General features: G+C 35.4%; 1 protein-coding gene across 1 annotated transcript in view; it reads right to left on the reverse strand.

The window, feature by feature from the left end:
- Window positions 1–16,264, reverse strand: part of SLC27A6 (solute carrier family 27 member 6) — a 36,147-nt gene extending 19,883 nt beyond the window's left edge. Inside the window, exons 1-4 of the mRNA XM_035310059.1 lie at window positions 15,492–16,264; window positions 7,285–7,491; window positions 4,868–5,026; window positions 4,291–4,415 (exon numbers count right to left, since the gene is read on the reverse strand). Of these exons, the coding sequence (XP_035165950.1) occupies window positions 4,291–4,415; window positions 4,868–5,026; window positions 7,285–7,491; window positions 15,492–16,005 (1,005 nt within the window). The 5' untranslated portion in view covers window positions 16,006–16,264. The remainder of the gene's footprint in view (window positions 1–4,290; window positions 4,416–4,867; window positions 5,027–7,284; window positions 7,492–15,491) is intronic.

A 16,264-nucleotide genomic window follows, 5' to 3' on the forward strand; every position in this document is an offset into this window, starting at 1 on the left:
ATATATATATATATATATATATATATTTCACTCTGAAGCATTCTGTGATTATGAGCTTCACATTGCAAAACTATGAACGTGATTTCAAGGCTCCACTATCAGGACCTCAGAAATGGTGTGGCCAGCATGACTAGAGAAGTCATTACCCCATTGTACACTGCACTGATGAGACCACACTTCACATACTGAACAATTCTATTTCAATTTTGTGGCCCTCACCAGAAGAGGATACTGAGTTGCTAGAACACATTTAGAAAAGTGCAATGGAACTGGTGAAAGGACTAGAAAACAAGATGTATGAGGAGTAGCTAGGGAAAATCCCTGTTCCTAGTGGAAACTCCTACTGAGGATGTTTCCTCTGTAGAAAATGGGGCTGTAAGACCTCATTGCCCTCTACAACTACCTGAGCAAAGGCTGTAGGAAGGAGGGTGTCCACTCCACATGTTAATGACAAGACAAAGAACAATTTCTAGTACCGAACGTAAATTGAACAAAAGTGTGCCTGTTGACTCATTTTTCCTTCTCTACCTTACTCAGTCAAATTTTCTTCCTTCAAAGAAACCTGTTTCCAGGTGGGACACACTGTTATCCAACATACCTGACCTTATACCCCTTCCCACAGCACCTGAGTCAACAGCAGGGAAATGTGTTCACTCCACTGATGCCAGCAGTATAAACTTCCCTGTTTTCTCCTTTTAAATTGCTATTGTTCTAATGCAGAAGAGTTTTAATAAAATAAATCCTTAAGCATCTTTTCTAAAGTCACTTCAGAGCTTAATCCTATCCAAAGAAAACCTTGGCCAAACTGGTTCTGGTAAAGAGATTAGCTTGCTTCAGCTTGACAAAATTAACTTTGAAAGCTGATATACACAATCTTACATGTTTGAGGTAACTCCAAGCAAACAGGAAATGCTACTGATGCCAAAGGATAACACCAGCTCAATACCAAATGGAGATAAAACAGGATTGATACTTAAGAAGATTTTGAAGCAATGATTTATTGAACTGTGAAACAGACTTTGAATACAAGTAGAGGTGAACTCCAGCTTTAATAGAGATCTTACTAAGTTCATGCAAAGGTTTGTATATCAAATAATTAATGTCATAATACCTGACAGGTTGTGACAGTTGGAAACAGGACATAATGATCAAGAACACTGATTTCTTACCTATATTTGTAAACAATTTCAGGATTCAGGACACCCTTACAGAAAAGCATGAAAGAGATGCTACATTTCCACTCCTATCTTTCCAAAATCTTCATGACTTGTTATATGTAACTCCTTACTTCAAATTAGAAATAATTTTTGTTGAAACCCCCTAGGAAAAACATGTCCACAGATTAGTAGGATCTAAGGCCTTTGTCTAAAGAGGAAATAGGTAGCTACACTGAGCTGTACTTTCTTCTCATATTTTTTAGAGCACTGTAACTAGAGATTTTGAGCAATGTCAGCCAGCAAGACTAAGTTATTCATTTGCTGAATGCCTTTAGAAGCCATTTTAGAGCAGGATCCATTTTCTAGCTACTGACAGCTAGTAACCATTGGTACTGGCTGTTGTACTTTCATTATGATCAAAAGAGAGCAGATGTTTAGAGGTGGGCAGGCACGAGGATTACTCACTTATTTCGGAGCCCAGAAAAAGCTAAAAGCATCACACAGTCTATGACCTTTGTGCTTGCACTTAGAGGAAAAAAAGGACTTCCTTTTCTAATGAGTGGTCTTTCCAGTAAACAAGTTACTAAAACAAATTTGATGTAGAACAGGTTTCAGAAGAATTCCACTGTAAGAAGTTTTCAAGAGCTGTTGCAGATGTTAATGAGAGGCAGAAAAATCAAACAAGACAGAACCCATAAGGGAAGCTAACCTAAAAGTCCAGATGCTACCACAAAGACTTGACAAATGTTCATTTCAAAATCTATGAAATAAGAAGCATCAGAGAACTGTGGCCTCCAACTGTAAAAACACACCATTTATTTCAAATTTAGTATTAAAGAAAAAAATGAAGCAGTTAATAGAATTGCTATGGTTTTAATATATGCTTGTTATAAGGGCTTTAGAGTATTTGAACCTTGAGAACATTGTCTACATAGTATCTTCACAGAAGTTTAGAACTTGTATTAGCCAGACCTTTTTCATGCTGACAGTATATATACCACTTTTAAGCTGATGAAACTTAACAGGAGATAATAACTTGGAAAATTATTTCACTAGCTTGAAAAATAATGATGGATTGTACAACATACTTAGAATCCTTCCATTTACATGTGTGAACATGTTTCTTTTCCAGTTCAAACATGAGAAATAGTTACTACTTTTAAAGTACAATCTAACTAGATATCAAATTCATTCATTTTATTATTTATTTATTTTTCCTTGAGAAGGACTATTAGATTTCTCTTTAGTCAGAGAGGAAAAACAAAAAATAGCCTCACAGAGCAAAGAGTTTAGATATGCCAGCTCTTGGAAAGTACTCACATAAATTAACAAATAGAATGCCTATTTAACGATGGTATAACTGTCTTTATTTGCAAAACTCCTTAACTTTCTGATGGTTTTGGAAGGACTTAAAAAAGAAAGACTTTGTTTAGAAATGAAGTACATGAATATATCATTGTTGCTCTAAGACACTGAAATGGATAAAATGAATAAAACAAAATGCCATACTCAACTGTACAGAGAACAGTTTCTAAAGGACAGAAAAGAGGAACAATTAATATCTGAGTGTGCAAACACAGCAAAAGTTGGAAAGTGTTAAAGAGAAGGGGGATGTCTTTGGGGAAATCATGTTGGCCTACAACGAAGAAAAAAAAAACTGTTTAAAAAGATGTTCTGATGTTTCAAATGTTCTGATTTTCTTTGTAGTCTTTAATTTTTCTCTGTCCACAGCCACTTGTGATTACTAGGACATCAGTCATGCCCTCTTTAACACAAATATATTTTCTTTGCTGAGGCATGCATGGATAGGGATGGAGGACATATAAGCCTAACTCTACATTAGTTAAATATAATCCTGAAAATTTTCAAGAGGAAAAAAAGTCCATTGTCTTCTTTGCACTCTCCTAATCATTTTGTTAAATTAAAAGAACATATTACTCCTTATGCTTAATACAATATAGGTACTCTCCAGCAGTTATCTATTTTTATGTATTATTCAAAATAAAAGACGTTTATGATCATAATTTACTATTTAAAAACATTTATTAAAATGTTTTATCAGGTAAGGTAATCTACAATGAAAGATTTAACATGCATTATTGAAACACAGTAGGATAACTTGCAGCTTATAAATGGATGGAACAACAGTTACCAGCATTAGCAAGATGAATTTTAATTTATATGGGACTATGAATGCTCATTTCATATTTATTTTGACACATTGAGCACAAGCACTTGAAGACAGAAAGTCAATTGGGCTTGCTATGCAACAGGTTATATGCTCGATCCATTCTGGCTATATTATTCTATATTATATTTTGAATTAATTCCAACAAATTTTAGACATTTAATTTAACCTAAATATTTTGGATTCTCTCAACCAATGGGTAGCTCTAGGAACATACCACAAAAAAAGCCAGACCAAGAGTTAATTCAATTAATCTGAGTCAGCTGTACATGGTTTTCATAACAGGTTCAGCATACTTTTGATACAGTATTTGATATCCTGTAGATAGAACATCACACTGCTGACTGACAAGGGATAAAAATATTCTCCAGTTATGGCTTACAGTTTCAGGGAGGAATGTCATTTTAACAAAACTTGCTTTGTTGTCTGGAATACCTTTTTAACTGGAACAAAGGCATCTTTCTTTTGACCTGCTGATCATACCAAACCACTTTGAAATTATAAAAATATGGTCCATATGGTCTAAATATAAGCAAATCCCACAAGTCAAAGCAGTGTTAAAACATGACCTACAAAATTTAGACTTCTCATACACTTATATTCCAAGAAGCAGAGTTTTGAAAATTCTAAATTGCATTTAAAAGTAATAAAGGTTTTCTGACATCAGTTAGTGAAATTTTAACAATATTTCTTCACCAAATGACTTTGATTCACTTGTTAATATCTGAATCTTTTCCCTTAATACTTTATTTTTTTTTACTTTTTTACTTTTTTTTTTTTTTCAGTTTACAGACCACCAAATACTTGAGGAACCTCACATAAGATGAAGGGCCGAGAAACAAGCTTGGTATTGTACAATATAGTACTTCTCTCTTAACATAACCACAGTAAGAACAACAAATGTACAAGTAACTTACAGATAGCCATCATCTTGGTTCTACTTACTGCTGGTTGCCTGCAAAGGTAACGGCAAAGTTCTCCAATGTACTGGATGACAGTCACATTGTACTTTTTGCAGTCATTCCAGAACTGACTAGCTGAGAACTTCTTTCTTAAGACACAGGTTGCCCCTTTATGGAAACAGTAAAATGGGAAATGAAGCATTTCTCTATGTGGCAGTTTAGCTATCTGTATTTGTATTTAGCAGTCTTTTTAAGTTCACCAAAATACATTTAATTCTATACCAGAGTACAATACTTAGGCTGTACACACACTAATGTGTTATACACACTGTCAAAATAAATGTCTCTAAGTTCCTTTTTACCCAAATAAAAAGAACACCTTTAGTACAAGTAACTGTAATAATTCTTCTCTAATACCACCAAGATATTCAGTAAAAGAGATCCCTTGCTATTACAACACTCTTTCACATCCCCCAAAATTCAGAAACATAAAGTTATTCAGAAAAGTATACTTGTTAATTTGCAGTTTCCCTAATGGCAGTGAGCCTATATGTGTTTTAATATATTTTTATAATAATTAATATTCTGTTAAAAATACAATTAAATTAAATGAGTCCTACCTAATTCGATGCATCCACCGATGCCAAGGAGAGATGCTGCACTGTGATAAAGAGGCAGGGTAATATAAATGATGTCTTCTGCAGTAGCACCAAAAGCCCACAGTCCAGCAGCTCCTTTAAGAACCTGCATGTGACTGATAACTGCGGCCTTTGGAAGACCTGTCATGAAAATAAAAAATTTGCATAAGGCCCCCCGTCAAGAGAAGCCTTTTTATTATTATTTTTTTTCCTCCACAGTCTCTATAACTGTAACAGAATCAATACCAAATAGAAACAATGTTTCAGACAACTATTTAGTTAAATAGACAACTGGATGTTTAAAACAGTATTGTGTGTTTGTTTCTGTACACATAAACATGCAAGAGCCAGTTTGTAATCTCATGTGTTAGTTATTTATTCTGATGTCAATTATACAAATAGGAAGAAACATGAAGAAACTCCACAGCTAACACACTATCAAATTACACAGAACCAAAAAAAAGGGTTGAAAACATTATCCATATGTACTTCTTTTAACATATAGCAACATCTTTCAAGCAGCAGCCAAAGTGACTGGAACATAGTTAAGAGCTAAGTATACGATCTGTATCAGGCAGACCAAGTAGTGGATGCTTATCTAAAAGCATGTTCATCTAAGTCTATCTGGTCTTTTAGAACACTGTGAAGACTATGTAGAATTTAACACAATCCAGCAAAAGGTGTTAAGAGCCCATTCAAATCATATTCTTCTGTATGAGATTCTTCAGAATTTCTGTTCAGGAACACAAGACTCACACAGGAGTTCATTGGGCTTCTACTCTGGTACTTACTATTTTGAATGCATATTTTAATGTGTTCTTGTTTGATATGTGTTCTTACATTCATTCAGAAGCTTCAGATTTAGTCCTGTTGATGAACAGTGTGAACTATTAAAATTTCAAAAAAGTATAATGGATCAGGAAGTTATATCACCTATTCTAATAAAGCTACTCTGAGGATTCACTGAAGCTGTTAACTGGAAGTATAATCTCTGGAGATTCTAGCTATACTTCTAACCAACTCCAAAACTCACACTGAAGAGAAACACTGAAGAGAAAATGCATTAAGCCTATGCTGTCAATGAACTGCTTATAACAAGAAGGAATTCCACTGGAAAAGGTTGCTCAGAGTGGCTCTGGTGTCTCCCTCCTTGAAGATCTTCAAAAGCTGTCTGGACATGGTCCTGGACAATCTGCTCTGGGTGTCCCTGCTTGAGCAGGGGGGGAACAGGAGGTTCGAACCTCCAAAGACCCCTTACTACCTCAACTATTCCATGATTTTGTGACGCTGGAGAGTCTTGAGTTTTTTTCTTCTGCCCTATATTTTCCCTAGGGGGTTTCAACACAAAGAGCTGACTACAGACCATGTAAGGTATCACTTTCTTTCAAATAAGTTTATCCACCATTAATTTTATACTAAACACTATGCTCTTGCATTATCAAAAATGTGAAAACGCTGAATTACTTTAGACTAGAACTAGTTATCCAACACTTCTCAAGCTGAGTGAATCTTATTCTTCTAATTACATAGTATGAAAAAAAAAAAAAGGAAATGTAAATAAATGTAATATATATAAGCATTCAGTTATATCAGTAGTATTTCAAACACACTTGACATCTGGACAATATTAATAGCTTTATATATATATATTATTCTAGACCATCAGTTTTAGTTTCTAAATTTTCCCGAGAATTAGGAGCAAATGAATTAAACAATTATTTATATTGAGAAAACAAGACATAACATGAATCTTCACTTTAATCCTTCTTGTGGCTAAAATTGTAGTGTTCAGCTGAACGAGAATGCCAATCCGCTTAACAACATCATGCTGCTTTTCATGTCACTGATCAGGTTTTGTTTGTTTGTTTTAAGCCTTAGCTTCTTAGCTGCTGGAGGACTGGTAATAAATTCAGCCATCTGCTTCTAAAGGCTAGTAACTTAATCCTATTTTCTGTCACTACAGTGACCCGCATAGAAATTAACTCAATGAAGAAAAAATAAATGTCAGTTTGCTAGTTTTAAGATTGTTTTTTAATATTCTGGTTACAATGTTAGCTATGTTAACTGTACTGTGGCATGTGATCACAAAGTAGTACTTATTACTGTTGTAAACCCATAGAATAAGCAAAACATTTTATAAACACCTCAAGAGTTAAGTAATAAGAGGTGGTAAAGCTCATCTCATAGTATTTGTACAACCTGACAAATAATAATTAAAAAAAAGCACATAAAATAATGAATATAAACAGTCAACTATAAGAAGCATGCTTATTTCCTACCAAAATGACATGAAATACGATATTCAATTATGAAAAGATTAACAAACAGACTAGAGTGTCAGAAAATCAGGTTTCTAGATGAATGCTTTAGGAAATATTGCCTCTTTATCAGACCAGTACCTGTTGTTCCTGAAGTAAATATATATAAAACAGATGACTTGAGGTTATTGGCAGAACGTCGATTAACCGGAACAGGGTCTTCAGAAACAGCCTCCATCTTGTCTAAAAGAGTATGCACACTTGGAAAAGTGGAGTCTTTGGTCATTATCCAAACACTAATGTCCTTTTGGAGATTAGGAAGAATTTCTTCTAGCGTCCCAAGCAAATCTTAAAAATTAACATAAAATAATGTTACTTACATTATATCTTCACAAAACTAAATGCAAGTAAGGCATGTTTCCTCCAGAGGTTTTAATTTCCATAATAGAGAGAACAATTATATTTACCTCTATGAATGTAAATAAATAACACAGTAAAATAATCATGAGCTGGAATGAATATTCATTGTAAACTGGACATAGGGTAGTAAAAGTACTGCTGACTCTCTGACTCCATAAAGTATAATTGTCATCTAGGCAAAACGCTGAGCCTTGATTACTAGTTCCTGCTTCCCACTGCATTTTGGGTAACCCTTTGTTATTGCTAAAATCAGAATGAAGTGTTGTTAAGCTTCAAATTAAAGACGAAGAAATCTGTTAAAGATGCAGTGTAAATATATACACAGCCAGCAATACAATTCAGGTTTCCTTGGATGCCATCAACAGCAATTGTTCATCAAGCTGTGATGCTTTTTTCGTTACCACAGAAGTGACTGACTTGAAAAAAAATAAATATATAAAATCACTGCATCATGTGTATGGACACCTCAATTTCAGTGAATAAAAGTATGATACAGACCTGTGGCTTATTCATACATTTCTGAAAAATCATGTGACTCTTTCTGTGATTGTTTCAAATATCAGCATTTTTATCTGAATGGAATTTTAGGTGTATCAAACAATTTTATTTTCTTATAACCATTCATTCACTAAAAGGAATCAATTCCATTAGTTTTTACCTGAATATAAATACAAACTCACTGTTATAAAATAAGAACAGTAGTGTAAATAAGATCTATTTTGTTCATTTAAGCAGAAAAGAAACAGAGACAGAAAACTAGAAAACTAGTGGCCAGTTCCTAAGAAATGCATTTGGTATTTATCTTTTTAAGCATTTTCACAATGTGTCACTTTCACAGAATACTGGACAGGCTTTAAAATACTAATCCAGCAAAATTCCCAAGAGTAGAAATAGTCATATTGCTTTCAATAGAATCATTCATATACTTAAAGAAACATTTACACTTAAGTGCTTTGCTGGATCTCAGCCTAAGCAATTAATCTTGTAAATATCCCTGTGGGTATAAATGTATGTTATTATCTCATTTTTTATAAATGAATAAACAAACTAAGTTGAAATGACTCATCCAGAACCTCATAATGAGGCTCTGCAAGAGACAGCATTTGAACTCCTAATGTCAACCCCAAGCTCATTTTGAAAATATTAAATATGGGTATCGTTAATAGAACTCACTTGCATATATAGTGCACCATATTAATGCAAGATTTTTAATACTTCAGAAAAATTTTTGCTAGTGACAGACTGCTGTATATGTTTTAGTGAATGACATATTAATCTCTGTCACCATAACAGAGATATATCGTACTGTAAGACATATGTATGTCTTACAAGCCTGAATCCAGAGGATAAGTTCTGTGTATTTTGTGAACGTTTAGAAAACATTCTGACAGAGTGTGACATAAAAATTTTGGTGTCATTACTTCTTTACCCTGCAGAATGATTTCAGGAAGAAAAGACCTAAATAATTACAAAAATCTAAAAGATAGCCTCTTGTTTGAATCACCAGAGTATAGTCCGCTTTCACTTACTACACATAGCCATAGAACAAATAAAGTGAATGGAAAGGCATGTTAAGGACAATAATGTCAACTGCAAGAAACCTGATGCACTGAAAATCCAGGTTCACTCATCAGTAATTCTGCTTTGCTGTCACATTGTACAATTAGGGCATGTTTTTCTAGTCATAAGTATTAAAATATAACAATAATATTTCTCTTGAAAAAGAGCTGTTAATAAACCAATCATGACAGAATAACTATATACTAAGTAGCTTCTAATTGGGATTTTTGTCTTCCTCTTAAATATCTTGTAAATATACTAATAGTTTGTGTAGGTACAAGTTAGGCTGACAATCTAGCAAGAGAAACATAGGTGTTTGAAGTTGCTGGAGCTCAGTTTCTCTTCTCAGAACTAGTAAAAGTATATAACATCCTCTGCCACTCTTTGTTGATGCATTGGCACTAACTACAGTGCCATCAAAGATGGTAAGGATTGTTAAGGATCGTTAATTATTAATGCCAAAGATTTTGTGGTTTCTCCAACTTACAGCAATAATACATGCCAGACTCAGATGGCTGTCCTGTGTAAAGATCTTACCAAATAATCAGCATGATGTACAAATATTGAGGAAAAAAATGTGTAAATGAAAGTTTATATATTGTTGAATTACAAACTACTTGCTTGCAAAAGGCCTGAAAAAAATAAACAAAAAAAAAAAAAAATCACCTTTTAAGTACTGCAGATACCAAAGGGGTCATTACTGAATTTCCATATTTTCCAGAGCTAGATTCTTTACTCCTTGCATTGCCTTAAATTATTTTGCCTTCCATGTTTTTTTAAAGTGATAAAGATGAAGGTGTAATACTGTCCAGCTGTTGTTTTCTCTACAGTAGACATTTTTGTTCAGAACTGCACAACAGAAATATTTGTGAATTACTTCATACTTCTTTAGTATTCAGAAACGCTAGATAAGATGTACACCCACTTCTCTAAGTGTTTGAGTAACATGAACTGCAAGTTTATCCAAAAGAAGAAATCTTTCTTCTATTTCATTTTTTCCTATTTTTATTTCTTTCTTTGAAGGAAGGAAAATAGCAACTACTGATTTCAATTGTACAAGCATAATCAGTTAAGGTTCAAGAATGACAGGAGGAAATAACTCCCTTTTTAGTAGATTGAAACATTTTTACGCTAAATAATTAAGATCAATCTTCAAATTAAGCATGCATACTGTTTATTATTTCTCTAAACACGCACTCATAATATAAACTAAGGCTTTTTTGTTGTTGTTGTTGTACAAGGCCTTACTATTCTTTTTTCTAACTGCTATTGAACACTTGTTCTGTGAGTAAACTGTACAACAGATTTTTTCTTTTGTGCTAAGGAATCTAGTACTCAGAACAATATGTGAATAGTTTGTCATAATATGTTATCTTGAAAGAAGTTTCTAGCTAGATAGCAGAGAACAATAAATCATTTCCCAGAGAAGAAAGAGTAATTTAAAACAGCTGTTTTCAAAGTGCCAGATACTTACAATTACTTCTGGAGCAGGCATGAGCATGGGGTGTTCAAAGATAACTCAGTTGTACTAATATATTTCCAAATAATAATTCTGATGATAGTCAACTGATCTGTTGTTCCATGAACAAAAAAATTCTGTGCCAGATGTTGTGTAAAGCTCATTGGTCTTTACAAATAATCTTGTCCATGTGTCAGGAATAAATAGCCCTCCTGGAGGAACTACACTTCAATTATTTTTAGAGGTACCTGGTACCTCTATATGGTTTACTCAACCATATAGTAAAGCAGTAATAGTAAATCAGTTTAGCTATTTAAACTTGTGATTTCTCTCAAGTACTTGTTGACTCTTTAAACTATGAAATTATACTCAGGTTTTAGTTTATTTGTTTTGGAGGACATGAATATTTATCTAACGTTTGGCAATGTAGTCAGAAGTTCTGTGTGAGCTATTTACATAGGTTATATGTGAATATTCCTCATTTGCTATTTGGCTTCCACTGAAAAATAAAACTATTATTTTGTCAAAATTAATATGCTTCTCCAAACATTTTCCCTCTTGCTTTTATAGAAACTTATAGTTTAAAATAACGTTTTTGAAACTGTGTTACGTTAAATTCACATGAATACATAAGCAAGTTACATCTTTTGAGAAAACAAGTAGAATATATTTTGGTTTTAAATTACTGTCTTAGGCTTCAAGTTGCACTATGGGTTTGTTATATTAATTTTTAGCAAAGAAACAATGTGGCCTATTGGCAAACAGACAAGTCCTACACTGATGAAAGGAATAAATCATGTTATGAGATCTAGTTGTACTGAACAAAATGTTACTCAGAGAGCAAGCTGTATGAAATGGTTCTTAAACAGATTTGATGTGCACCCTGGATGATACGCTCCATAAGCCATGGCAAGTCCAAACTCTTTCCCACACTGCCGGGCATCAGAAACTTTAGTTACCTGTGCCTAATCCCTAAAAGACTCCTTACACCCAGGGTCTATTCTCAGTAAGCAATAACAACAGAAATCTCATTTCAGTTGTGGATCAGCATTGGTGCTGGAATCTTGTACTGTCACTGAAGGCAGTAAAGGCAGTACAGCAGAAACCAGCTTGGGAATCACAGAAGGCACTGTTTTCTCATCAAACACTGTCTTAAAGACACAGACTGAAAGAAAACAAGTGATCAAAAAGATACAGTGTCAAATGGAGTAGGCAAGAGTGTCTTCTGCAGGTCTTCTATGATTTCCTTTGTCTAGATGTTTAGGTTTTCCAAACTTAAGAAAAGATGAAGGTTTTGACAAAATCTATTCCTTTTTTACCCAATGACTAATATATGAAAGATACACTACTATTTGTATATACCACATGATCATAATTCACAAATACCAAGAATATTTTCCTAAATACACTTCTCCAGGATGTAGACACACATCTGTCTGAACTTTACACCTGTCAGCAATAAACCCTGGTTCTGAGCTCAAATGACAAAAAGTTCAGATTACATTCACCAGCAGCAGAAAGCCTAAAGTCTACAGAATCCTGGTCAAGAAAATGCTATACTTTGCACAGCTGTGAGAATGGCAGAATCACAGAATGGATTAGGTTGTAAAGGAACAACTGTTGGAGGTCATCTTGGTCCGAAACAGTCACGGTTTTGCCTAAACACAGTCACCAAGAGCAAGCTGCCCATGCGTATCCACACAGCATGTATTCTGAATGTACTCTGAACAGCCTTCACTATCAGGACTGTTGTAAACCAATCTTCTGGAGCTTAGTAATGCAATCCTTTCAAAGCTGAATCCTTGAATCAGAAGTCACGATGGCAATCAGGGATGTCCTACTAAGATCTGAACTATTCTGTTTATATCATACTATAAATGCACTAACAAATTCCATTTGTACCTTTATACTGCGTCACTAGATATGAATGTATTACTTCTACACAGCTTTTATCCTAAAGGTAAAATGTAGTTCCTTGGTCAAGTAAGACTCCAATGAACAGAAATGGTCCCTAGAAAGGCCATAGGGCCTTAAAAGGTAACACTGAACAGTATTTTACTCCTCTCTTTATCCCAGCATTTTTTTTTAAAGGAATAAGGGCATCAGAGTCCGGTAATAGATGTAGTACAGATAAGCACCTTATAAACAGGTCAGATTCCTGCTAAACTAATACCAGCAGTCTTACAGAGAGAAGGCATACAGCTTCCCTTTTCTCCTTCACAAGTTCCTGATTTGCTTGCATGTTAGTTAACTTGTTATCCTATTAAAAATTCAGCCCTTTACAGATAACCATTTCATGCCAGAAACCAACTCAAGGAGAAATTCTGGAGCTTGTATAACATATCAGAGGCTGAAGAATCAAAGTTTCAGTTGCAGAGAGGTTGTAGAATATCTAAGTCAAAACCAGATCCCAAAATTTAAGTATTACTAGAATACTCCAATCTGCAGTTAGAAAAAGCATTCAAAATGTCAGAGAATTGTCAGAACTGAATAAGACCTGACTGCAAGTGCTGAAGGAAAGAATACTATACTAATTGAACTGTGTTACCAAATCACATCCTCTGAAAAATATGCAGACAGAAAAGACAACTGAAGGGTACAAAGGTTGTTTGTTGAGGGTACAAAGCATGCATACAGTTGAAAATCAGAATTTCCTCCATCCAGAAAGAATACCTTTATAAATGAATGTCTAATAATAATAAAAATAATAAATAAATAATAAATAAATAAAATCCTTATTTGCCAGACATTATCCTAACTATGACAATGATAAATATTGGACCACTGGTTGAATGTTTTTAGTGTGTATTTTTTGCTAAAGAATGTCTAATTTAGTGGAAAAAAAGTGCTACAAGAGCAAAGCGCACCAAGAAAGCTCAGGTCATGCCTACTATTAGGGCAGAATCCCTTGAAACACAATCACCGGATGAAAAGATGTTAATACATCTCCAATAATGTATCCAATTGACTGTGTAACCTCAGTGTTAAATACTGCCCTGCAATTTTTACAAACATTGGGGGGAAGTGTTATGTGCAATAAAGATGTATAATCCTGTGCTTTTGTTTCAAATAATGTGAGTTAGTCCTCACAGCCACTAAACAGCAGATGAGCCTTCAACTGCAAAACTCAGACCCCTTTGGAGCAGCTCCTTTATTATGTGACATGGCCAACAAACAAGGACAAAACAGAATTTCCAGTTCTTTCACAGAGACGGACAAAAAGAGCCTCCAAATCCTGAAGAATACTGTGATGCCTTGTAAACTCGAGGAACTGAGGATCTTAATGCACAGACTGAAACCCACGAATAAGGTTCACCAACACATAAAAGACCAACTCGGATACTAGCTTGTTGGTACTACTTTTTCACTTGAAGCTTTTCCCGTTAGCTGAGATGGCCAGACTCTTAAAACAAGTTAGTTCAACACAGTCACTACAACTAGAAACTACTAATATCAAATTAACAGTGGAGCAACATGGATCCCGTTCCTGATTTGCATATGCTTTTCTCATTCATTATTTAACCTCTCATTATAATAAAGATGACCTCCAGATACAAGTTTTGATCCAAAGTTCTCTTCAACCACAGCTGATGATCAAGAATTGCCTTAACATTAATTTGATTCCTCAATCGCACTCAAAAGCGCATATTCAAAGAGGGTGTTATTTTTTTAATTAAGAAGGCAAAATTAAAAACTGAGCGCTCAGAAACATTTTTATCATTTGCTTTGGGATTACATTAAAATTGGCTCATTTTAATTACCAAGCACTCTATTATTCTTAAACCACCATGACATAAATAACTGGAATTACATAATTTGATTTGAAAAATATGCAAGGGAAAAATATTAAACTAAATTGTTAAAGCATATTTTTTGCAGCAGCTGCACAGAGCAGACAGAAGGAAATTCCACCAGTTAGGAGTCACTGATGCAAAACTCCACAAACTTTGTAACAGGAAAAGAAGCTGTGAACTAGAAATAAGGCATACTACACTTGAAATAGTAATTTTAGAGAGAGTGGACAACACTCAAATTTTGAAATATATTCCTTCAACCAAAAATTCAAGGTACTGTGTGATCTTTTTAGCAACTGTAGGTTCACTTGCAATTTATCATAAATGCTGAGGTGCTAAGCAGCCTAACTTTAGGTTTTATATCTCTGGCTTTGGTTTATACATCTATCTAACTGAAGCTCAATTGCAATACACAATATACAATGCACAATATATCTACGTAAAGATTTTAAGTTATTTTGAAGCATGTAATAAATAACATAGTACACTGGAAACTTACATAAAACATTGTTATCACCTATTCAAACACGGCAGTTTCTGCTACAGTCTGATGCCAACACTAAGTTGGTTATTGCAAATCTATCTTCTGCATCTATAAAACTCCCAATTTTAAACCTTGGAAAACAAGTATACCTTTGTGTATAGTGGTACAGCAGAATACGTATAGTGTGTAGCTTTGGCCTTCTAGATTATAGAGGATTTGATCACTACAATTATGGAACAGAAAAAAAAAAAGTCATGACTTGGATAAGATAAAATTAACTATTTAAAAATTAATTGAAATTTATTCTTAATAGCTCTTTTTAACCTTTTCTGATACACATTTGGCCACTCTTGAAGTAATTAAACACTTGGACAGGCTACACTTAGATGTTGCAAACTTCTCTGTAATGTATGCTTTTAAGAATAGGTTTAAACAATGTCCCCAAAGCATGGATATACTTGACTCTAACTGGCTTAAGCTCTATGCTCTCTTGAAGTCCCTTCTCATCCTAGATCTCTTTCTTTCTGTGAACATCTGAAAATTTGGTTTTCAGTGTAGAAGCTGAAGACATATATGCAGGGGAGATGTAATATTTAAAGCTTTGGATGTACAAAGCAACGGTATACTCTACCTGCTCCCACAATCAGTATCTTGGGCTCACAGCTACTGAGACAGTGTAGGAGAGATCTGGAGCGGATATTGAAGTTGAGGAAAGCCACCACACAGCCCAGCTTGGCAAGTCCAAACCACACATGGATGAAGTCAGGCTCGTTACCCATCAGCAAGGCCACCGTGTCACCCTTTTTCAGAGCACCGTGGTGAAGGAAGACCTGTGCTACCCTGTTACTCCGCCTGTCCACATCCTGGTAGGTGTGCACCTTCCCTTCGTAGATGAGGAACGGCTTGTGGGGCTGCTCCTCAGCCAGCTTCACAAACTTGTCCAGGACGGTGACAATCTTCCCTCGCAGCCTGTAGATCTCCACTTTCAGCCCATGCATCAGTACTTTCAGCAAGTATCTCAGATCAGCCCAGAAGTAGGGGAAGAGGAGTTTCTGGATGAGGTGTAAGGAGGCAATCCCGGCGGCAACGCCCGGAACCCAGGAGGGCAGCATTGGGAATGGAGAAAGGCTGTCCCAGACACGCATGTCCCCACAACGGCTCGACGCACGGAGTCGGCAGGCAGGGAGCCGCCTGGCAGGGTGCGGAGCCTGACAGGAGACCCCAAAGGGGTCGAGGCTTTCCCCTGCCTTTCCTCCTAAAGAGAGGAGCGCCTGCAGCCCGCGGTAACACCCCCGCCGGGCAACAGCAGCGCTGGGGAACCCGGCCAGCCGCCGGCTGCCACAAGCCGCCCGCCTCAGCCCCGGCTCGGCCGCTCTCTCCTCCGCCCGCTGCGACCAGCGCCGC

Source organism: Oxyura jamaicensis, chromosome Z (assembly GCF_011077185.1).
Source record: "Oxyura jamaicensis isolate SHBP4307 breed ruddy duck chromosome Z, BPBGC_Ojam_1.0, whole genome shotgun sequence".
In the NCBI taxonomy this organism is placed as follows: Eukaryota; Metazoa; Chordata; class Aves; order Anseriformes; family Anatidae; genus Oxyura; species Oxyura jamaicensis.